Source organism: Arachis ipaensis, chromosome B9, assembly GCF_059453495.1.
Source record: "Arachis ipaensis isolate K30076 ecotype BB chromosome B9, ASM5945349v1, whole genome shotgun sequence".
NCBI classification, from domain to species: Eukaryota; Viridiplantae; Streptophyta; class Magnoliopsida; order Fabales; family Fabaceae; genus Arachis; species Arachis ipaensis.
The window spans coordinates 11,622,645-11,646,488 of record NC_142444.1 but is presented as its reverse complement, the minus strand read 5'-3'; the positions used below and the strand labels follow the sequence as shown (position 1 = coordinate 11,646,488).

The 23,844-nt window shown below is 33.7% G+C and overlaps 1 protein-coding gene across 6 annotated transcripts; it reads left to right on the top strand.

Annotated features, from left to right (window-relative positions):
* Nucleotides 1–1,897: 1,897 nt before the first annotated feature.
* Nucleotides 1,898–20,906, top strand: LOC107618102 (uncharacterized). 6 transcript variants are annotated; one of them, XM_016320039.3, is made up of 20 exons: nt 1,898–2,117; nt 2,728–2,839; nt 3,995–4,076; nt 4,179–4,256; nt 4,337–4,396; nt 4,484–4,588; nt 6,461–6,571; nt 7,083–7,124; nt 8,274–8,387; nt 8,501–8,649; nt 10,318–10,454; nt 11,012–11,118; nt 11,212–11,254; nt 11,356–11,447; nt 13,025–13,073; nt 13,923–13,993; nt 14,076–14,195; nt 14,494–14,579; nt 15,092–15,137; nt 20,598–20,906. In XM_016320039.3, the coding sequence occupies exons 2-20, from the start codon at nt 2,763–2,765 to the stop codon at nt 20,628–20,630; spliced, it is 1,602 nt and encodes a 533-aa protein (XP_016175525.1). In that variant the 5' UTR covers nt 1,898–2,117; nt 2,728–2,762; the 3' UTR covers nt 20,631–20,906. The 6 variants fall into 6 exon arrangements, with proteins under 6 accessions (XP_016175525.1, XP_020968293.1, XP_088354590.1 ...); XM_021112634.2 differs by having other exon boundaries at nt 1,933–2,117; nt 15,092–15,132; XM_088498464.1 differs by lacking the exon at nt 20,598–20,906 and adding an exon at nt 15,203–15,398 and having other exon boundaries at nt 1,933–2,117; nt 15,092–15,132.
* Nucleotides 20,907–23,844: the final 2,938 nt, after the last annotated feature.

The following is a 23,844-nucleotide window of genomic DNA, read 5'->3' as shown; positions in this document are numbered from 1 at the left end:
TGTGTTTTTTCCTCATCATCATTCTTTTGTTGCTGCTGTTATTGTTGCATTTTTTTTCTTTTCTTTCTCCTCTCCTTGGTGATTTTGCAGCATTATGTGTTTTGAATTGTGCAGAACAACGAGACCAAATGCACCTTAATTCACTTAGAAATGAACCGAAATTACATCTAAAATGAACCGAAAATTAAATTCCGAATGAACCGAAATTACTTAATGATTACGATACACAAACAAACTCGTTTCAAAACAAGCATAGACCAAATGCACTTTATTTAAATCCAGAATGAACCGAAATTACTTAATGATTGCATTCGAAAATAAGCACACAAACAAAATTGAATGATTAGAAATTCACTCAGAAATAAACTGAAATTACATCTAGAATGAACCGAAAATTAGATTCCGAATGAACTAAAATTACTTAATGATGACGATACACAAACAAACTCGTTTCAAAACAAGTACAGACCAAGTGCACCTTATTTAAATCCAGAATTAACCGAAATTACTTAATGATTGTGTTCGAAAACAAGCACACAACAAAATTAAATCATGAACAAAAGCACATCCAAATTCATTAAATAATTTTGCGGCACTAAGCATTTTTTCTTCTTTGTTTGATTTTTTCATGTTTTTTTTACGTGATGTTGCTATAAGTATTGGTCAATTTTTTTGTTTCTTAAGTAATTTCGGTTCATTCCTTAGTTTAATTGAGGTTTATTTGGATCCAGAAACGAATTCAATGTGTTTTTGTTGATGATTGAGTCTTTTTTACTACTTGTTCAAATCTGAACTAATTTTGGTTCATTTGTGTGTTAATCGAGGTTCACTATTACTACTAGAAAACTAGTTATTACAGACGGATATTTCCGACGGATTTTATCCCACGGAGATACAGACAGAATTTGCGAGGAATTTTTTATTGGAAACAAAAAGAAATGAATTAGCATAAATTACAGACAAAAAAAATTCGTCGATAATTTTGTCGGAAAAATTAATTTTTTTCGTGAAAAATAGTTACCAACGGAAAATCCGTCTGTAATTAAATAAACAAAAATACTGTATTTTGTTAAATTATTACAGACAAAAAATCTGTTATAATTTAAAATATTCTGTCGGTAATTTTCAGTTAAACCTAGCATTTGCCCGAATTCCATTCACAGCACACAAATCAAAGAAACCTAGCTAAACCTAACGGTTTAACTTCAAATCAAAGAACTCCCTTGGCTAAACCTAGCATTCCCCTCTCTGTCAACGGACTCCTTCTTCTCTCCATCGCACGAGCTCCTTCTTCTCCTTTCCTCACCTATAGCGCCACCGCCGGCCACCCTAACCGCCGCAACTACCTTCTCCTTCTCCTCTTTTTTAAACAAAGCAAGCTCTGTGTCTTTCTCATTCGCAGAACAAAGCAAGCTCAAGCTCCACTACCGCAGTTCTGGCTCGCATACCTTTGCGCAAGCCCTAGCTCCGTGGCGTTAGGTTGTTATATTTTTTTTTCTTTGTAGTTGGATTCATAGCTGCTTTTAATTTTATAATGCGATTATTTCCAAAGTAAAAAATATTATAATTAACTGAATATTTTTCTGTAAATTAAAAGTATTCACAATTAAAGACCTAATTATTAGACTTTTGACTTTTTTAGTATATATTTTTTAAGAGAAATATTTTGTTAATTTTAACATTTTTTATATAAAAAAAATCTAATTACAGAATTAAAAATAAAGTGGGAATTCAATTGAAAAAAAAAGTATAAAAATCTAATTGTAAATTTAGTAAAATTATAAGATCAACAAGATAATTAAATTTATTTTTTAATCATGTTTTAATTTTTTGAAAAATTTATCTATCCATTTCCATTGTATCATTTAAAATAATTTTAAGAGAATATCATTTTAATAATACTATAATAGCTTACCTTTTATTTAAAAGAGAAGAAACAATTTGAAGCTTATAGAATTTTGGGTTACATAACACAAACACAACACAAAATCTCCCTTTTTCTCTCTTCATCTCTCTCTCTCTCTCTCTCTCTGTATGTGGCAGCAATATTGCGTTTTTGGCATCCTCTCATCAGAATCTCATTTTCCGAGGTCCAATTATACTTATCCTTGCTTTAGGTGAGTTCCCGCTTCTTATTCCGATTCTGATTCTCCTTCGTTTGGATTATTCCTTTTTCTTTTTCCTTTTTTTTTTTATGTTTTGATATATGTATTTTATTATTTTTTCTCTGTTATCGCTTAATTGGATACTTTAATTTAGCTGATACGTTCTGTCGTATAGGGAAAAAGATTTAGCATTTTGCAGTTCGTGATCTTACGATACTGATTTTTTTATTTTGTGAATTGGTGGTGCATTCATCATTATTGAGCTTGACATGTTTCTGCGTATATTTATTTATTTGTGTCAAATTTTTAGTGAGGTGAAATCAGATTGAAATTGGAAATTTGAGGTTTTGTGTGTAAGAGTATTTATTGTGTATATGCTGCTTTTGTGATCGTTTTTCAGTTAACTGTGTTGCCATTTTACTGCATTGAAGTTTGCTAGTAGAAAGAGATTTATTGATACATTTGGACATTTGGTTGTTAAATTACTTAAATGCAAATTGTTGTAAGAAATTGATTATACAGAAACCTTGATTTGGACATGAAATATAAGGGCACTAAGTGAGGCAGAATGCATTGATTATTTGTTGGTAATGATTGAAAGAATAGCTATGATTCGGTTTAGGTTATTTTCGAAGAGGACCTTGAGCAGGCCAATCCATGTCTTCCATTAAAGGTTCTGCAGAAGGGCTTAAAACTGACGGGGTTCAGGGTCAAGGGTCGGAGGTTCTCAGCAGGTAATCCATAGAACACTGTGTCACTTTTTTGTTTGTGTACCTGCTGTTTTGGAGGGTTTTCTGTAACTAGTTTGTGTTCTTGTAATGTCTTGTTCCGGTGTCTTGTAAATTTCTCTTTATCGTTTTCTCTATGAACATTCCCCACCACGAAAAGAAAAAGAAAAAAGAAAACAAAAAAGAGAGAGATTGTCCTTTCAAACTGATTTTACTCTTTAAGAAGTGAATACATGAAGCATATTAAAGAAAGAAATGTAAATTTTGAATTCGTCGTCTTTCTCCTTTATGCTGATTATTTTAACAAGAGTAGATTACGATTATGAATTCATATTTTATTTTTGTAGGTACTATATATTAATTGTAACTTCTCATATATTAGTTTTTATATTTATAAAGTTTTAGAAGAAAATGACAGAAACTAAGTCTTGTCATTGTCCCACTCGGTGGGTTCAGCTATATGGATTAAACGGTGCTAAAGCGTCCTATCAAAAAGGTTTAGAAGAACAGTCACATTAAAATTCCAATCCCACTGCAAATCAACAAAACTTTTGCCTTCAGTCATTTAATTATGAATTCAGTCTTCAGCGGTCTATCAATAACCTTGCAAATTAAGTATCCCTTTCCTTTAATTGTGATTGAAGAAATGAGAGGAGAAGATAATCACAATAATTTGGAGGATAAGGGTCCTCCTTAGGCTATACTAATATAAATTTCCACCCCTTAATTTTAGAGGTCTTCGTTCATGTAAGGAAGCAAAATTTCTTTTTGACATTTTTTTGGGGGGATAACATTGCTTATTTGGCATCCCTTTGATGCTGCACATATTCAACGGTGTTCCTCTAACTGATATTCAAAGGGATTGAGATGCATTCTTACATGGTTTAGCCCAATATATCATAGCTTTTCCCTTCTATATTTGAGGGGATATTTTATCCCAATTTAGTTTTTCTATTTCTTTACATGTCAAAAGTTTTCTCTTCTTTTCTAAACAAAAAAGTGCTCTTTTCATTATGTGATGGTAATGTGTCTTTGTGAGGAAATTCTGGCTCACATATGTTTTTTCTTTCTTTGGATGCATGTGGTATTTTTATTTCTATGTTGAAACATACTATATATTCAAGTTAAGATGTTATAATTTTGTTGGTGCATGCATTATAGGCACAATTTTGAAACAGTGTTGGCTCAGAGAAATTTCAAAAGCAATGATGCACTCAATCATGTGCAGGACCTTGATATTATGGTAACAAAATGTGATATATATTATTGTCTCTGATACTCTGTTTGAAAAGTTTGCTAGAAGATGTTACACAATACTTTACTACACTTAACTCTTCTTTTGTAGGAACTTCGTGCCCGAGCTAGGGCTCAGGAGGAGGAGATCCTCTCCCTTAGGGAACAAGTTGCTGTTGCCTGTATGAAGGTATGGAATATACACAGGTATGAAAGATGTATCTAAATTTTTTTAACTCCAGGAAATTAAATGAATTTATTTGGATGCAGGAGCTGCAGCTGTTGAATGAGAAATGCAAACTAGAGAGGCAATTCTCTGAACTAAGAATGGTTAGTTGATGTCTTTGTTATTTATGGTTATCTTTCAGCAGTTTGTTGAACTACAATTCCAAAATTCACATATTTTTTGTTTATTAGGCCGTTGATGACAAGCAAAATGAAGCCATCACAGCTGCATCTAATGAGTTGGCCAAAAGAAAAAGCGATCTTGAAGAAAATTTAAAACTTTCACATGATTTAAAAGTAAGTATAGTTTCATAATGATCTTAGGCTTTCTATTTCTTGTATTTGTAATTTTCTTGTTCTGCTACTTACTGGAAACTATTTAACTGGGTTGATGGATTCTCACGCTCATGCATAGCTGCTGCCTCTCCAGAAGTTGTTAATACAAAATACTGACTTCATGTGTTGTTGGGCTTATTGAATGCCTGAAATAATGATTGCTTAACTTAAAATTAGAAGTTCACATTTTGCTTGGGTTGGGAGTGGTTCTTATATGTGGTATACCTCACATAAGTAGAAGTTGTTTAGGCTTGAAGGATGGATGAAGCATTGACCCCTTAACCTTGTATTGAAACATAATATGTCTAGAATCAAAGTGGCTTTTCATGCATTTTCTTAGAGTATAGTCTTGATCTAAAAGTAATATTAGAGTGCCCACTAAACTCTAGTTGCTGCCTTGCTTCGATGATAGAGTCAGTTTGGAAGGCTGCCATCACGAACTTGTAACAATGCATTATATTTCCTGATGCAAAGAGTTCAAGCAAAGTTGGACAGTGGACTGATAGTCTCAGACTCTCAGCATGTGCTCCTTCAAGGTACTAGTTGGCAAATGTGTTGTTGACTAAAGGCCTATTCAGTATTCACTAAACAGTTCTAAGGACTTGCTTCCAAGCTGGGGATGAATTGGGACGTTGTAGACTGTAGCTTATTTTTGCACAAATATTCTATTTTATTAGGATAGATTTGTTACTTGTAATTTTGGTCTAATTTAGGCAGGTAATTACTAGCCAAATAGTAACTAGATGTCTATATAAAAGCCACTTTTTTTCAGTCTTTCATAACATGATAAGATTCATATTTTTCATTTCAAGTTTTGCCATAGGATTAATTTTTATTTGCTTGTCTTTTTTGTTCTGCTTATATCCCTATTAGTTTTTTTCCTATTGTTTTATTTTATTTATTTATTTTTTAGGATGTGCAGAGAGATTGACATGCCCTGTGCATGATATTCTCTTCAGTTCTAGTTATTTTCTCCTGTGTCTCTTATGATGATGTTTTATCATCTTAATTTGTATTGTTACTTTCTTTAATAAAATCTTAATATTAAAATAAAGAGCCATGTTTGTTGCATTTTGCAGAATTACAAGTTAGTATTATTTTTATATACGGTTTACATGAATCGCTCCCTTTATTTTGAAAAGAAATTGGTTTTTGCCAAAAGATTCAGAAGAACCAACAAATGTCAGAAATGAGTTTAATTAAACACCATAAATGGTAAAAAAACATGTCTTTAAGTATCATATAATGACATGTATTCTATCCATGACATCATAGCTAAAATTTGTTGCCATAAAATGTAGGGTAAGTAGCAGTTGGCTCATTGAATTTTCCTCCTACTAGATATGTAACAATTTATGTGCATCTATCTAACAGCTTAAGGTTTTAGGTAGATGATTCATGACATAAATATTAGAACTTCTATGATAAAAAAGTCTAGTTTTTTATCGTTGTTACCTTCATTCTTCTAAACAAAGATAGAATACCAGCACAAGGCAATAATGGACTTGTGCATAATTCATGCTTCAATTCCCCCAAAAAGGGCTCTTGTGAGAGAGTGTTAGATATATATAACCATTCATGTGTTTTTATCTATCAGCTTAAGATTCTAGGAGAGCTGGTTCATGACCTCATGAGATGATTCAAGATTGATATGCCTTGAATTAGTTCCTTTTCTAGAAAATAAACTAGATTGAAGTTACTGGTGATGGACATGTCATTTACAAAATAAGCTATATGTTGTGTACATTTCTTTTCCGTACTTCTTCACCAGAATCCCCTTTTTGTTACTTACGTACTTCCAGTTGCCAATACTGATATGCATCATTAATGTAGGCTGTGGAGGATGAGAGATATGTCTTCATGTCGTCCATGCTGGGGTTGCTGGCAGAATATGGTATATGGCCTCGTGTTACGAATGCTGCTGCAATATCTAACAGCATTAGGGTATGAGAAATATAATTCTGGATAAATTATAGATTAAACATCTGATTCTTGCTATAAGTACTTCTCTGATGTTACTGATCACTTTTTGGAGTGACCCATCAATGACAATATTTGTGTAACTTACAATAAACTAAAGGGCATGTCTAGTGAAAAAGCTTGAATGATCCTGCAACATTGATTTATGGAGAAATTAACATCAATAGAGGTGACAAATTACAGATAAACAAATATAGGTCTGATTTTCTCTGTAATGTATCTCAGATTATTTGATTGTTCCCGCCCTTGAACTTCTCTAAAGACCAAACCTCTTGTTTATTCTACCAATTGATTTAATTACAATATTGTTGAAGTAATTATTATTCCTTTTGGAGCAGATAAAAGGATATATCTATTTCTTGATATGGTTTCTTATTATGTTAATTTGCGTTATCTCATAGTAAATAATGTGATGCTTTTTGTACCTTGTTCTATCCCTTATGTAAATTGTTCTTGTGTATTTGTCCTTGTCCAGAATTTACATGATCAATTACAATGGAGGATTCGGAGTTCACATGTAAGCTCCTGCACTTCTGATGCATGTCTAAGAGAGCATTATAATTTTCAACCAATTATTGCCGCATCTTTCTTGTGAAACCTTTGCCAGTGATAAAAGTTACAAGTCCACATGGTCATTATAAACAAATTAGTTGAGTAGACTAACAAAGTCAGCTGCAATATTAATATTTTGCTATGAAATCATAGGATGAAAGGACTACATAATACTTATCCTTCTTCTTATATAATCAGAAGTCAGAACTCATTAGGAATGCTGGTTCAGTTAGTGTTAGTTAGTTAGTTAGGTCTAAAATTGGTAATGTCATGCGGCAATTGCTTCTATTACCACACCTTGCAGAGAAGCTGGTTGGGTTGTAACCTTGTGGTGTAGAATGTTTTGTAGAGAATCATGTTACTGACAATTCATTCTTCAATAGTGACATGTCTGAAGTTCCACTTAAGTTTCTAACACATACTCTCTCTCTCTCTCTCTCTCTCTCTGCATGTGTGTGTCCCTTCATGTTCTATCAATTTATTCAAAACCAATCAACAGTTTCATAAATTTGATCAGGCTTTCTGGGCAGTGTTTCATATGGTTTCTATGGAGGAAGCTTGAATTATAGAGGTACAGTTGTGTTTCAGATCTGTCATAAACCTGGATATGGTCTGCTGACAAAGATATAGAAGTGGTGAACTACAACAGGCCCTAGTGCCCTACACTTCAGGGTCATATTATCCGAGATAGTTGCAATAGATACAATGTCCCAGTTCTTCCCAACCATGGCTTCACTCGGCTAATTTTCCACACAACCTACTTTGATTGTAGCTTAGGTTCAACGTAGAGCCTGATGTATAGGATTAGGAATCAGGATCAATGTTCTATCATTCTTTAGCTTAGTAGATTACAGGCAGTGATGCTTTGTCATTATGCATCTATGTTGTTTGTAAGTAGTTTATTCTGCGATTAAATTTTCTGTTTCTATGCTTTTGGTCATTATATGTATACTCAATAATTTCTTACTGACCCTTTATTTATATTTTGGCTCTTTATGGTGATATATTTTTTGCTTTGTTTCCATGTGCAATCTCTATTCTCTATTTGGTACATCTTTGTTGGAGTGATTTTAAGTTAAAAAAAAAAAAAAAGATCACCATTTTCTTTTGACAGGATAGAATTGGGGAGTTAAATTCAGTGATTGAAAACCATGCTGATAATAGCAATCCTGTTGTGGAAAGTCCATTTGCTGGAAACCTGACCAGTCATATTCATCATAAAGTCATGGTATTACTAGCATGTATTTTTCCTGACTGCCAAATCCTCTGTTTTTCTGTGTTTATCGTCATTGCTTGTTTCTTTTGCGTTACTTACATTTTGGCTTTACGTTTCTGATTCAGCGTAACAACACCCAGCGAAATTCTTTTGGGAATGAACAAAGTGCTCAACCAGTTGGCAAAGTGCCGGGATATATGCAACCAGTTCCTAATGGTGATGCAAACTTGCCTTTAAATAGGTTCAACTATCAGGAGAATCCCGTGGTTTCTAGGTTGGTGTTTCTCATTCACTTGTGTCTTGCAATTTGTCAATATCCCTTTGTTAGTTGGAACAATGTCTGGCAATTTCTGTGTGTTAATTCGATCATGTAGCACTCTATTGTGGTTCTCTTCTCCGTATAGCTAGAATTGAATGGTAGAATCTTCACAAGTACTTCTATGATCCTTGACTACATAAGGGCACTTCTTTATTTATTTTGAAGACGTGTTACTTTGTCCAGATATGTATAGAATTAGCATGCTTGGTTTCATGATTCAGCTTCCTAGGTTTTGTCTGTTTCTATTGTCTTGTGAGGATGTCTTATTCTCTTTCTTGTACTTTCCACTGTTTCTTTTATTATCTAACTATCTTATTTTTATATATGGTAGGGACTTGGGTATTATGGGGTGCTCAAAAGTCCCACATCGGGTAGTATGGGATACTTGATGTTGTATACAAGGAGAGTGGTTCTTCTCCCTTATCAGCTAGCTTTTAAGGTGTAGTTTTCCACTTTCCTTAGATACTTAACAGTGGTATCAGAGCTAGGTTGTTGGCACCATGGAAAGGGATACCTATAGGTTGGATTAAGGTGAATACCGAATACTGATAGTAGCAAAGTGGCTACCGTTGGGTCAGTGTCGATAGAGTGAAGCTGCCGTGGACGTCGGCTCTCCAGGGGCGGTGTATTGTTAGGGTCTTGGGTATTATGGGGGGATATCTATAGGCTGGATTAAGGTGAATACCGAATACTGATAGTAGCAAAGTGGCTACCGTTGGGTCAGTGTCGATAGAGTGAAGCTGCCGTGGACGTCGGCTCTCCAGGGGCGGTGTATTGTTAGGGTCTTGGGTATTATGGGGTGCTCAAAAGTCCCACATTAGGTAGTATGGGATGCTTGATGTTGTATATAAGGAGAGTGGTTCTTACCCCTTATCAGCTAGCTTTTAAGGTGTGGTTTTTCACTTTTCTTAGATACTTAGCAATATAATAATAATAATAATAATAATAATAATAATAATACTTGTCCTGGTCTTCTTTTGGTAAGAACATTTTACACTTCATACCCCCTTCCCTTCGTTCCCTTTCCCTCCAAATAATAATAATACCTTGCCGTGGTTTAAAAGGGAAAAGAAACAAATGGCTAATGAAATCCCTGGTTTTCTTTTGGTAAGTCCATTTTACACTTCAAACCCTACTACTGCTGCTGAATTTCTTTGGGTGAGTCCATTTTACACTTCAAACCTGTCCCTTCATTCCCTTCCCCTCCAAAATCAAATCTTCCGAGATGCCTTTGGTGTGATCGGAAATCTTCTTTACTGTTCTATTTCCTGGCTTGCATCACATGCACACTTTTGATACATGCAAATGCACATTCAAACATAGAAATTGAGTTGGACCAATCTTGTCCATTTAAGCTCACATAGCATGTCAAAGTTTAGAAGTTATCTATAGGTCACATGACTATCTAGGTCACACAACATTCTAACTGTGATCATGATCCAATAGGCAAGATTTGTTCCTTTCACACCTTCACTAACATGATAACTTCTCTCACTTGGTATGTTTCCTATTTGTTTACAAATCGCAAGTTTTGTTATTAGGCAAGCTACTTAGGAATGCTTATTGGACATATTTTGTTTTGTAAGTATACTTTTCAATGAGAGTATAAAGCAATTTATGCAGGGAGGTATCTCCTTTTCCATATACTTCACCTCCAATGGATAGAATCGGAGAAAGATCCCGAGAAGTTGCACTTATCAATGGCAAGTTTTCTCAACCTACACCTGACCATGAAGAAACTGCTTCCTCTGTTTCTGAAGGTAAATTTATGTTTTCAGCTATAAAAGATAGAATAGGCATCATATTGTGTAAGATCCTGGTACCATCACAGCTAAACTAAACATATAATACAGAGAATAGAGCAGAAGGATAGATTAGAATAGAAGAAGATCGAATAGAAACAGGGGGGCTGAATGATATCATTGAGATATCATTCTTGCCTCTGGAAAGGTATTATGGAATGTAAGAAATATGCAGAAAAGGAAGATACAAGTAGCATTTGAGAGAGGCTACTACTCTCCATTGCTTCTGTCCAGCCTAATTTTCACAAATTCTCTTCTCTCCTATATACAATCTCATCTCATCTCATCTCTCTCTCTCTCTCTCTCTCTCTCTCTCTCTCTCTCTTACACACACACACACACACAGAGAGAGAGAGAGAGAGAGAAAATGGCCATACATCACTACTCTACTAGCTTGGCAGAGTTAGTTACAAGAATCTTCTTCCAAAAACCCCTTATTTTCATTTCTTTCCCCTAAACCATGTATGTGGTACGTAACATTGATTACCGATAAATTGCCTTTTCCCCCCCTCAAGATGGTCCTGGAATTGAGAATTTTCAAATTATCGGCGATGCTGTACCTGGAGAAAAACTTCTTGGATGTGGATATCCAGTCCGTGGAACTACTCTTTGTATGTTTCAGGTGAAAATTTCTCACTATTACAGAATTTAGCATATTATTCATACTTCTTGTATTTCATATTTTTTAACACCGTAACTCTTGGCTTCATATCAGTGGGTTAGGCATCTCCAGGATGGCACTAGGCATTACATTGAAGGTGGATTTATCTTCTACTTCTGAGCTTTTCCTGTTTGTAATATTATGACCTGATGGAACTTCAACATGACTTGTTTTTCCTGGGTGTTACTGTTGGTGCAGGAGCCACTAATCCAGAATATATAGTTACAGCTGATGATGTTGATAAACTGATAGCTGTTGAGTGCATTCCTATGGATGATAGAGGCCGCCAGGTTTGAAACTAATAAATTATATTCTTCATGAATGCTATACTTGCACAGAACTTGCTATTTTATTTTGGATTATGTTTGATAAAACTGAAAGAATTCGAAATGGAAGTTTTAAAGGGATTTCATTTTTGTTATGAAAACCTTATATTTGTCCTACATAGTAAGATGAGACATTCTCGATGGTATTGCAAGAAATTTAAATACTTAATGTTTGAAGTAATTTGTTATCTTCAGTGCTAAAATACTTTAGTATTTAATAATTCCTTGTGTGTCTGACAATTATCTCACCATTATGCATCCACATATTACCGCCTTGGTTATTTCTGTTGGTGAATTCTGTTCCTTGCTGATGGAAGAACATTGAGATGTAGTTGTGGATATTCTAAAATAACCTAGTGGCACATTGAATATTGATCTATCTGGCATGTGAACTGATGGAGCATGCCCTCCTATCTAGGTGGTTGGTTTGGCAGTTACTCCTGCTATACATTTGTATAACCTTTATCCACTGCATTGAGCTCCTGAGTTCTGGAAAACCGACGACCAATAAGAAGTTATTCCTATTGATGAGAGTGAAAAAACATAATCTTCTTGCTGTACAGTGGTGTCAAACCTAGCTCAAAGATCCCCCAACCTTCTGAAGTGCCATAAAGATCCTTCTTCGATATCATAGGATAAGGCTTTAGCATTTCTTTCAAAATTATTTTTAGTCGACTTAAGCCAATCAAATGTGCTTTATTTAGCCTATATTGAGTGGATATTTAGAGCATGCTCGCATAACTGATTTGCTAAGTTCTAGCTCTTACTTCGGAGCATTCCCTTTCCTCATAAAAAAGAAAAGACACCATCCGGGGAGTTAACTAAGATTATAGAGGTTTCTTGTTGCTAGAAATCCTTGGAATGTTGTATGCACTACTGTGGAACCATGTTATGATGTTTGTAAAAAGTTGAGCTTGATTAACAACTATGCTACTTGGATAGATGTCTTAAGCGCTCACACACACTCACATTGATATTGGATAAAAGACAAAATATAAAAATATTATTATCAAGGATATTACACAAATGGATAAACAAAAATTACATCAAAAGGCATGGAGTAATATTTTGCTATGCCTTTTAAGTTTTTCCATTTATAATGTCCTTTAAACCATTATACAATATGTCTCCTAATACTGATGAATGCCAAATTTATATCTCAGCTTTATGAAACTTCTCCCTTCTAATAACATATTTGGCGTGCTGTAATAAATCTTGATATTTGTGATGATAATTTCAGCATAATGAGGGTTTTAGATACTTTCACAAATGTAAATGAACAACATTGAATGAGTCAAATCATAAAAGATGTGCAATGAAATTCTTTTGTATTCAAGTTTCTAGGTTGCCCTTGAATTTTTTCCCTACTCATGTTGAGCATAATTTACTAGCTGAATTTAATTGTGACAAATGTGGCTGTTGTAAGAATAGTGTTATTCCTCTTTTTGTCAAATTTGTTTCTTTCTTTTCTTTTCTTTCTTTCTATTTTTTTTTGTTTTTATTTTTTTATGCTGACCAGCAACAAATTTTTTCTTTATCAGGGGGAACTAGTGAGGCTTTTTGCTAATGATCAGAGCAAAATCAGATGTGGTAAGCTTAGTTGGTACTGAATCTACAAGAATGTTTTAATTGGGTTGTTTTGCCCCTATTTGATACCATAATGTCATGATGGTTGGAATTTAACCAATTAGTACACTGACAGTTGCAACTTTGTATAAAAAATTGCTTCACTCAGAATGAGCTTTTCCTGCTTGAGTTGGAGTAAGCTTCTCGCTTGTTTAAGAGTTCATTTTGATGTGGCTTTTTGGACCTAAAATTGTTTTTTTGATTGAAATCCATGTATGATTTTTTAAAAATATTTAGAATCTCAAACCATCACTTTTCAGAAAGGGTTTTCATGTCCTTGTCTGCCATTTTTTCTGAATAAAAGCAAAGTTTTAGTAGAATATAAGGTAATTTTTTGAATTGTTCATGCTTCAAGCTCAATAGGCTTGCTGTACATAAACGTTGACTACATAGAAACTAGGCAGACCTAGTATTTGCTGTATGGAAACTAAGCACTCCTGGAAAATTATTAGTCTCGTTTAATGTGATTTCTGACTATAATATTTTATGCTTTTGTATATATATGTGCTACAGTCAGTATCATTGTAAGAAAGTTTCAAGTCTCATACATTTTTCTTAATATTCTCAAGTAGGCTGCTCTGTTTGGGAGAGCATGTTACATATGAAATCAATTATTTGTGTCTAACTAATTGGTTAAGCTTTTGGAGATAGATGATCTATACTTGTCTCATGTTAAACCTGTAAGAGTATCTATTGTTTATGTTTCCGTGTTGTATAATATTTGTTAGTTGTGTGCTTTTAGTTACAACCAACCTCTCTCCCCCCTCCCAATGTCCTTTTCTAATTATGGGTTTCTTTTGGCCAACATTGCAGATCCAGAAATGCAACAAGAGATTGATACACATCTGTCTAAAGGAGAAGCATCGTTCATTGTTTCTCTTTTGGTAGGTACTAGTTCTAAAATATATTTATTCTCTGCTCTTTTATCTTAATACTCTTCCTAATCTTCATGGTTATTTCTGACAGACGGAATCTTCTGAAAATTTTGAACCAGCAACCCTGTTCTTAAGACGATCAGGATACCAAATTATAATTAATGATACTGAAGCTATGGTCGTTTCTGAGAAATTCTCAAAGGATTTATCGGTATGACATTCAAACTTATGGTGATACATAAAAGTGGGCCCATTACCTATCATAATTGAACTATGTTCCTCCCTAATCTCAGTGGTTCTCACTGATCTTCAGAATTGAAAATGAATTTTAGCTCATCAAATTTGCATTGATATAATTGCTTGATGCTTGTGAAATTGTTTGAATAGTACATATACAGATATTGAATGTGCTATATCATTCCACAAAACTATGCTTCTGATTGAAAAATTCTTCAGCTGTTTCATGTTTAAAGAGTCACTTGACACTTCCTTTTATGAATTTCCTGCAGATTAAAGTTCCGCATGGTCACACAAAAGAGTTTGTGTTAACATGCGCAAATGGATCTTCTCATATTCTAAGCACTTACAATGTCCGGTAATAACTTCGACTCACATTGTTCACTGTACAATGTCTCTTTTTCTACTTCTCTTATCTCCTCTTCCTGGTATTGGTAACAATAGGATATTGAATCACAATCCTAAACTTCTCTTTTATATGTCTCTGTCACATTTGTGTGGATGAGTCATATTAGCAAAGCATCCAGTCATTTCTGTAAGATTGGTTAGGGTAAATTACATTGAGATTAGTTGATATTACAATTGGCGCCCGTGTACTTTATCGATGGGGGAAGGTTGTGTAATATCCCTTAATTTTAAAGGTAGTGAGTGTAATTTTACCAGTTGTTTAAAATACATGGATAGTAGATATATATGTATTGTGAATGTATTCTGAGATCTGATCTCTTATTTTCCATGAAGTGGATGAGTCATTTAAATCATTGTTATTTTATTCTGCTAAATGATATATATTTCCTTGCTTATACAGTTTCATTACTTTCCTGCATAACAATTATAAATTAACAGTGTGACTGATCCTTTTCCTTGTAGAATGCGTGACACAATTGTATTAACCATGCGATTCTACCAGAGTAAGGTATTCTTTATATCACTAAGAATTGCTTATACATCAGTTGACAACAATGAAGTATGTTCTTGTAGGTGTAGTGATGCAAGAAAATTGGTATACAAATAGTGAATTCATGTTAGTGTTCTGTTTTAGAAACTAGCTATTTCATGTTATGATCTTGTTAATATGTGTCCATGAATAAGGAATTAAATCGCTAATATTATTCTTCCATAATCCAAATTGTTTGATAATTAAATCAACTTGCACTATATATCACCGCCATTGGAATTATCATGAATGATAACTAAATAAGCAAGTAACTAGAGTTCAAATTGAATAAGGCATGCAAGTGATATATCCACAAGCTTCCTGTCGCCAACACAGGATAGTTTACTATGTTAGAAAGTGCTTTAGTTATAAGTGTATTATAAAATCACTGCCTATAAACATCTATAAATAGGTGGTATCATAGTTTTGTAATGTGTGTTCCTTGAAATGAAAAAATATAATTATGTGAAGTCCTTCTTTTTATTATTTCATGAGTATTGGTGAGTTTGAGAGATAAAAAATATGATAGCGTTATTTATGTGAGTGAGGGCCAACATAGTGTGGGTATTATACTAACATTTGGTATCAGAGCTGGTTAATCCAGCACCTAGTATTTTAGAGTTTGTGAGATGTGAGAGAGTTCTCACATAGTTATTTATTCATAGAGTCGATATGACAAACACTTTTAATATTGTGTGATCCAGTCCCAAGTTAGATGGGAAACTTGATTATAGTTATTGGGAGATTTTGATGTCTACCCATTTGAAGGCTTAGAACATGTGGAATTTCATTGAACTGGGTTTGCAAGAAGGAGCAGATGTTGCCCAACAGAGGAGAGATCAATTAGCGCTATCTCAAATTCATCAAGGAGTAGATTATACGATGTTTGGCAAAATAGCAAATGCCAAAAGTGCAAGAGAAGCATGGAACGTCATACAAAGGCGTAGATAAAGCTCAGAAAGTAAAGTTACAGTCTTTGAGAAGAGAATATGAAAGGTTGTTGAGCAATATTTTACTCTTGTTACAGATATTGTCAATAAGATGAGAGTCTATGGAGAAGATATGCCCGATAGCAAAGTGGTGGAGAAAATTCTTCGCACTATGCCGATGAAGTATGATCATGTGATGACTACGATACTAGAGTCCCACAATATGGATACCATGACGATTGCAGAGTTGCAAGGAACTATGGAAAGCCACATCAGTAGAATACTGGAGAAGTCAGAAAAATTGACTGAGGAAGCCCTGAAAAGCCGAGTGAATTTAAACAATGTTGCAGAATCAAACCGTACACAAGAAAGACGAGGTCGTGGTTTTAATTTTCAAAGTAGAGGCAGAGGAAGTTTTAGAGGAAGAGGTCGTGGCAATTACAACCAAGGAAGTTACAATAATTTTACACCACCTAATCAAGGAAGAGGTGGAACGAATTTCAGGCCTGTCAACCGAGGAAGAAGTCGAGGCAATTTTTATCAAGAAAGAACTAATTTCAACTGCTTTTATTGTGGAAAGTATGGACACAAAGCAGCAGATTATAGATTCAAAATGGTGAATAATAATCAATCACACGTTGCAGAAAATCAGCATCAAAATACTGATGATAATCCGGGTACTCAGACTCTATTTTTTACAAGTAATTCATGTGCTGAAGATGAAAATATATGGTACTTGGATAATGCTTGCAGTAATCATATGTCTGGTAGAAAGGAGTTATTTTCTTCACTAGATGATTCAGTTAAACTACTATTAAAGTTTGGTAATAGTACAAAGATCCCTATTGAAGGAAAAAGGCACATACCAATTAGATTGAATGATGGTTCTTTGAGTTATATTTATAATGTTTTGTATGCTCTTGAACTTGATTACAATTTACTGAGTATGGGACAATTATCTGAGAAGGGGTATAAGATGATAACTTATCGTGGATATTGCATTGTGTTTCACAACAACGGAAGGTTCATAGATAAAGCAAAGATGACTTCAAACAGAATGTTTCCATTAAAAATTCAACATGTTATTCCCTCTTGCAGGAGTTCTGTGATACTTGATGATAACTGGTTGTGGCACATGCGGTTTGGGCATTTTCATTTTTCTAGTCGAAACTACCTGTCAAGAAAAGGACTTGTTTCTAGTCTACCACGGGTTCATTTTCCCAATTGTATTTATGAGATTTGTCAACTGGGAAAGAAGCACAGAGATCCATTCCCTATAGGAAAGTCATGGAGAGCTAGAAGATTACTTGAAATTGTGCATTCAGATCTCTGTTTTGTAGAAGTTCCAAGTAATGGTGGTAGCAGGTACTTTATCACTTTTATTGATGATTTTAGTAGATATACATAGGTATATTTTCTAAAGCAAAAATCAGAAGCATGTGATGTCTTTAAGATATTCTGTAAAATCAAAATTCTCAGAACAGACAGAGGAACAGAATATCTTGCGTGTTCAGAATACTTCAAGCAACACGGAATTCAACACCAACTAACAACTAGATATACTTTTCAACAAAATGGAGTTGCTGAAAGAAAGAATAGAACCATCATGGATATGGTCAGATGCATGCTCAAGTCAAAACAAATGCCTAAAGAATTTTGGACAGAAGCAGTCGCAACAACAGTTCATATTTTAAACAGGTGTCCAACAAAGAGTGTTCGAGATAAAACTCCAGAGGAAGCTTGAAGTGGAAAGCGGCCTTCCATTCATTATTTCAGAGTCTTTGGGTGTATAGCTTATGCCCACGTACCAAATCAATTAAGGAAGAAGTTAGATGACAAAGGCGAGAAGTGTATCTTTATTGGCTATAGCACAGACTCAAAAGCATACAAGTTGTACAATCCAGAAACAAAGAAAGTAATCATCAGCAGAGATGTAACATTTGATGAGAAAGCCATGTGGGACTGGGACATAAAGACGGAAAAGCAGCCGATTGTAATTTCAAATACATGTGATGATGAAGAAGAAAGACAATCGGACGCAACCAAACAACCAAAATCATATAGAAAATCTCAAAGAGAGCGGAGACTACCTGCTATAGATTAGCAGATTATGAAGTTGGCAATGACAACGATTAGTCCGATGAAGAAATCATAAATTTTGTTCTATTTTCAAATTGTGAGCCGTTGAACTTTGAAGAAGCCTCTAGAAATAACAATCGGAAGAAAGCAATGGATGAGTAGATTCATGCCATTGAAAAGAATGACACATGGGAGCTGACAGATTTACCAGTAGATAAGAAGCTGATTGGAGTAAAGTGGGTTTACAAGACTAAGTACAAATCCAGTGGTGAAGTTGATCGTTTCAAAGTAAGATTAGTTGCTAAGGGATACAAATAAAAGCCAGGTATCGACTACTTTGAAGTATTTGCTCCTATTGCTAGATTAGATACTATTCGTATGATTATTTCACTCTCGGCCCAAAATAAGTGGAAGATACATCAGATGGATGTTAAATCAGCATTTCTGAATGTCACTTTAGAAGAAGAAGTGTATGTTGAGCAACCTGCAGGATATGAAGTTTCTGGAGAAGAAGATAAAGTTTACAAGTTAAAGAAAGCTTTGTACGGATTAAAGAAAGCACCAAGAGCGTGGTACAAGAAGATTGATTCTTATTTCACTCAGAATGGTTTCAAAAGATGTCCATTTAAACCTACTCTTTATATCAAGTTCGTTGAACCTGGAGATATCTTGATCGTGTGTCTTTATGTTGTTGATTTAATCTTTACTGGCAACAATTTGAAGATAATTACAGAATTTAGGGAGGTTATGATAAAGCACTTTGAAATGACAGATATGGGCTTGATGTCTTATTTTCTTGGCATCGAAGTTCTTCAAAAAGATGATGGAATTTTCATTTCTCAAAGAAAATATGCAAATGATATTTTGAAAAAAATTCAGATGGAACATTCAAAGCCAGTTCCTACTCCAGTCGAAGAGAAGTTCAAGTTACTGAGAGAAGATAAAGGAAGAGCAGTAAATTCCACATACTACAAAAGCTTGATTGGAAGTCTAAGGTACTTGACTGCGACTAGACCAGATATTGTGTTTGGAGTTGGTTTGCTTAGCAGATTTATGGAGGAGCCTTGTACTAACCATTTGCAAGCGGCAAAAAGAATTCTTCGATATATCAAAGATACTTTAAATGATGGTATTTATTATGAAAATACTACCGAAGTGAATCTTGTCGGTTACACTGATAGTGATTGGGCTGGAGATATAGAAACAAGAAAAAGTACTTCAGGGTTCGTATTTCATCTTGGTTCTGGTGCAATTTCATGGTTGTCAAAGAAACAACCAGTAGTAGCACTGTCTACAACAGAAGCAGAATATATAGCAGCAGCAAGTTGTGCAACGCAAACAGTTTGGCTAAGAAGAATTCTTGAGGAATTGAACGAGAAACAAAGTACTCCAATAGCAATATTTTGCGATAACAAGTCAGCTATTGCACTTTGCAAAAATCCAGTATTCCATGGAAGATCGAAGCATATTGATATACGGGTTCATAAAATCAGAGAGTTGGTGAATGAAAAAGAAGTTTTGATTGAGTACTGTTCCACTGAAGTCCAAGTTGCAAATATATTTACAAAGCCGTTGAAGATCGAGTTATTTTACAATTTAAAGATGCTTGGAATGATTAATTCTGCAAGCTTGATTTAAGAGAGGCAATGTTTGATAATTAAATCAACTTGCACTATATATCACCGCCATTGGAATTATCATGAATGATGACTAAATAAGCAAATAACTATGCCTATAAACTTCTATAAATAGGTGGTATCATAGTTTTGTAATGTGTGTTCCTTGAAATGAAAAAATATGATTATGTGAAGTTCTTCTTTCTATTATTTCATGAATATTGGTGAGTTTGAGAGATGAAAAATATGATAACGTTATTTAGGTGAGTGAGTGATCTTGGGGCCAACATAGTGTGGATATTATACTAACACAAATTAATGTGTCAGATTTTTTATGCATACTTTGTTTCATATTTTTTCTTTAACATGTACTAGATATATATAAGGTGACGTCTATAGCGCCTATGGTTATGATGGCTATGGTGACTACACAAGTGTTGTTAAAATTAAAATCACGTTTTTTACATTCCGGTAACACTTAATTTTTTTTAATTAAAAACGTTAAATAATAACAAATGTGAATTTAATTTTAGCAACACTTCTTAAGTCACAGTAGTTATCATAGCCACTATAATATAAGCACCATAGACGCCACGGGTATATAATATACAGATAAGTTCTTAACAAACCATGCAATCTGAAACCGTTGATTTTCTCTAAAGTATAATTTGTACTCATATTAACAACCAAACCTTATTACACATATTCTTCACCACTTCTCTAGTATTTCTCAAATATTTTTAGTCTTCTTATTTTTTTAATAATTCGTTTCGTTGTGCTCTCATAACAAAATATTTCTGCTATTTCTTCTACAGGCGTTGGATGAAAAGAGGAAAGGAAGAGTGTGACCTGTGATTACTCCCGCCAATCTTGCACTTTTGTGTAAGATAATACAAAATACCAAACAAGTAAAGAAAACTTTACAGTCTCATTTAATTATTGATTTATTATTAGCCTGTTGTAAAAGCACCAATAGTGTATTGAAACCATATTTGTAACCTGTAATTGTAGAAATAAAATGTGTACCTAACTGAAAATGTTAGGTTACATTTTTGTTGTGTTTACAGTGTATGTGTAATAAAATATCATTATCAATTTATCATGTGTTCCATTGCTTGGCTAAATTATTATCATGAATAAAGGAATATTATATTGTTATATAACTAATTTTGATAATTATACATGACAATTCATGAATTGAAAGGAAATTTTTATTATAAACGCTACCTAACAAGTTTAAAAATACATATTTCTCTTGTTTTCGGTGTAATTGCCATGTATAATCAAAACCATTTGTTTATATAAATGGGAAGACCATGGATGATTAAGCGAAACCAAAACCTTCACTTTGAAGAACATCTATTTTTGAAAAGATGACTAATCTCTTACTTTTTGGGGTCATGTATAGCTATTAAAACATTGTTTTCATATCGACCAGAAAGAAGAAAAAGAAAAAACTGTTCATAACATGTTTCAATATTATTGGGAGGAAAAATAGTAAAAATAAAATTATGTAATTCTTTTACATAGAAATAAGTGAAGTTTTTGAAATTTTGTTTTGGACTTTTGGTATACAATTAGTTTAAGACTTTCTGTATGGATACTAAATTTTATATTATGTGTCCAGAAAAGCATTAATTCCAATTACCCACCACCTTAAAAATTTATAATAGCATGTAAATAATAGTATAAAATAATTTTAGTTTAACAAATGAATCAAATCAAACTAAATAAGGTAATCTGATTTTAATGTATTGAAAATATATTTTCTTTTAAATATACATATAACATATAATTTTGTATTGCCGCATTGGCCAAAATACTTAACTTACCCACTATCTCAAGAACTTCATAGATGAACATGGACATATCATTAGACAAAAAGTTGATTGATTAGTGTTTTTGAGTCTATCTTTTTTTATCTGTATAAATATAACAATATGTTATTAAATATCTATATAATTTTATTTTTCACTGGTAGTTCATATAAATTGATTAAACCCTTGATTTATATATGCAATAATTAATGGCAACTTAATATAAATGGTTGAATCGACCAACTATTAAATTAAAAATTTTACACATGCAAACATTTATGAACTAACAAAAGTAACGGTCTAAAAAAGTTTTATCCTTTTTTTTTGTTTGCACCAGGATTCCATCAGATCAAAAGTCCAATGATTAATCCTTTAGATATATACTGTATAGGCATAAAATAGAAACCCTCTCAAATAAGCAAGTTCCATTTCCATCTTCCAATGAGTATTGAATTCGAAAGAAATAGTTAAGACACAAAGTTTTATGCTATTGCTCATCATGTAGGAGTGAAAATGAATTGGGTCGAGTTTGGCTCAACTCAGACGAGTCTGACCCATATTTATAAATATGTGGTTTAAATTTATGCATTATTTATTATTTTTTTCACTCGAGCTCAACATATTTAAAAGTGCAATAGCCAATAAGTTCAAGATCCTATTTAAAAATATGTTTCATAAATTATAATTTAAAACTGTAAATTTAAAAAAATTCCAAATTGATATTACCTGTATTTTAGAATTCATAATTCATTGTTATATTACCCATACTCTTAACCCTACTTATAAATTATAATTTAGTTTGATATATTATCAGTATAAATTAGTTTTATATATGTATTTAATTATGTAATGTTACAATAGTAAAAATAATTTTTTTATATTAACCACTTAAATGATCATTAAAAAATAAAATTATTTTATACTATCAATATATTAAAATTAAACTATTAAAGTTATACTAAATGTATATTTAACACCCATGTAGTAGAAAGTATAATCGGCATAGTACTAAGTTTGGGTCTTTGAACTCTTTCTTTCAAATAAAAAAAGAGTTAATAGTTAAAATCGTCCTTGAAAGATACCTCCATCTCTATTTTAATCCTCAAAAAATAAAATTAATCAAATTAGTCTCCGAAAGATAATCGCGTTGATGGAGTTCGTCCTTCCGTCATCTTAGTTGATGACGTGGCTAACATTTGCTGATGTTAAGCGTTAATTGACAGCGTAACGCACTTTAAAACGACGTAGTTTTGTTCTTTTTGCCTCCAAAGGTTAAAACGACGCCGTTTGATGTCCAAGATGGGGTATTAAGCCGCATTTCTCTCCATCACCACCTATCATAACAGCCATCCTTCTGTTTCGCTCCAAAAATCTCTTTCTTTTTCTATCTTTTTCAGCGTGAAATGCTTGTGTCTGGGGTAGTTCATTGCGGTGGCGCTGTGAGATCTTGTGAGGTTCAAAATCCTTAATTTGGAGCTCTTCCGGCACCCTTTTGCAAGATGGGTACGGGTCAAGTAACCGGAGGCGGTGACGGTGGCGTATGTTCTAATAATGGTGGCAGTGGTGGTTACTGTGATATGAGCTACTATAGCCGTATTTTCTCTTCGGTTTCATTTTCTTCTTTGGGTGCTTTGTTTTCTTCAGATCAATTGCAACTCTTTATGGGTGGCTCGCTTTCTCACCCGCTGTTCATGCGGGTCTTTTCATTTTGGGTTGTCAAGAAGACAAAGAGTTCTTGGTCAATTGGAATTTTATTTGTGGAATTTATTGTGAAATTTATTGTGATTTTTCTCGCATGCAAACCTATGTTAGTTTCTAATTTAAAGTTGGTAGTTTTGCTTTTGTTCTGTTGTAATTTTTAGTTTCATTATTTTTATTAGAGAAATTAATTTGAATTTTGAATGGGAAGATTGTTTTAGTGTAGATTATTTTTTGTTCCATGGAAGTAGATGAATGATGGTGTTTGAGCACGATAAAAACAGAAAAAGGAGAAGGCGATTGGGTCACGAAACCCAGCTCCTGGTTCAGCCTTCTTCCCCAATACGTGAGTGAGAAAAGGAGAAGGCGATTGAGAGAGTGATGAAGCAATGAGAATCATGTGCAGGGATGGCATCGACCAACGACAGCAGAGGTGACGAGACCACTGTGCAACGACAGTGAGGTTTCTCTATCAACTGAAGGTGCGAAAAGAAGAACGAATGAGAACGCTTGTTTTTGGGATGAAGAATGCAAAACGATATTGTTT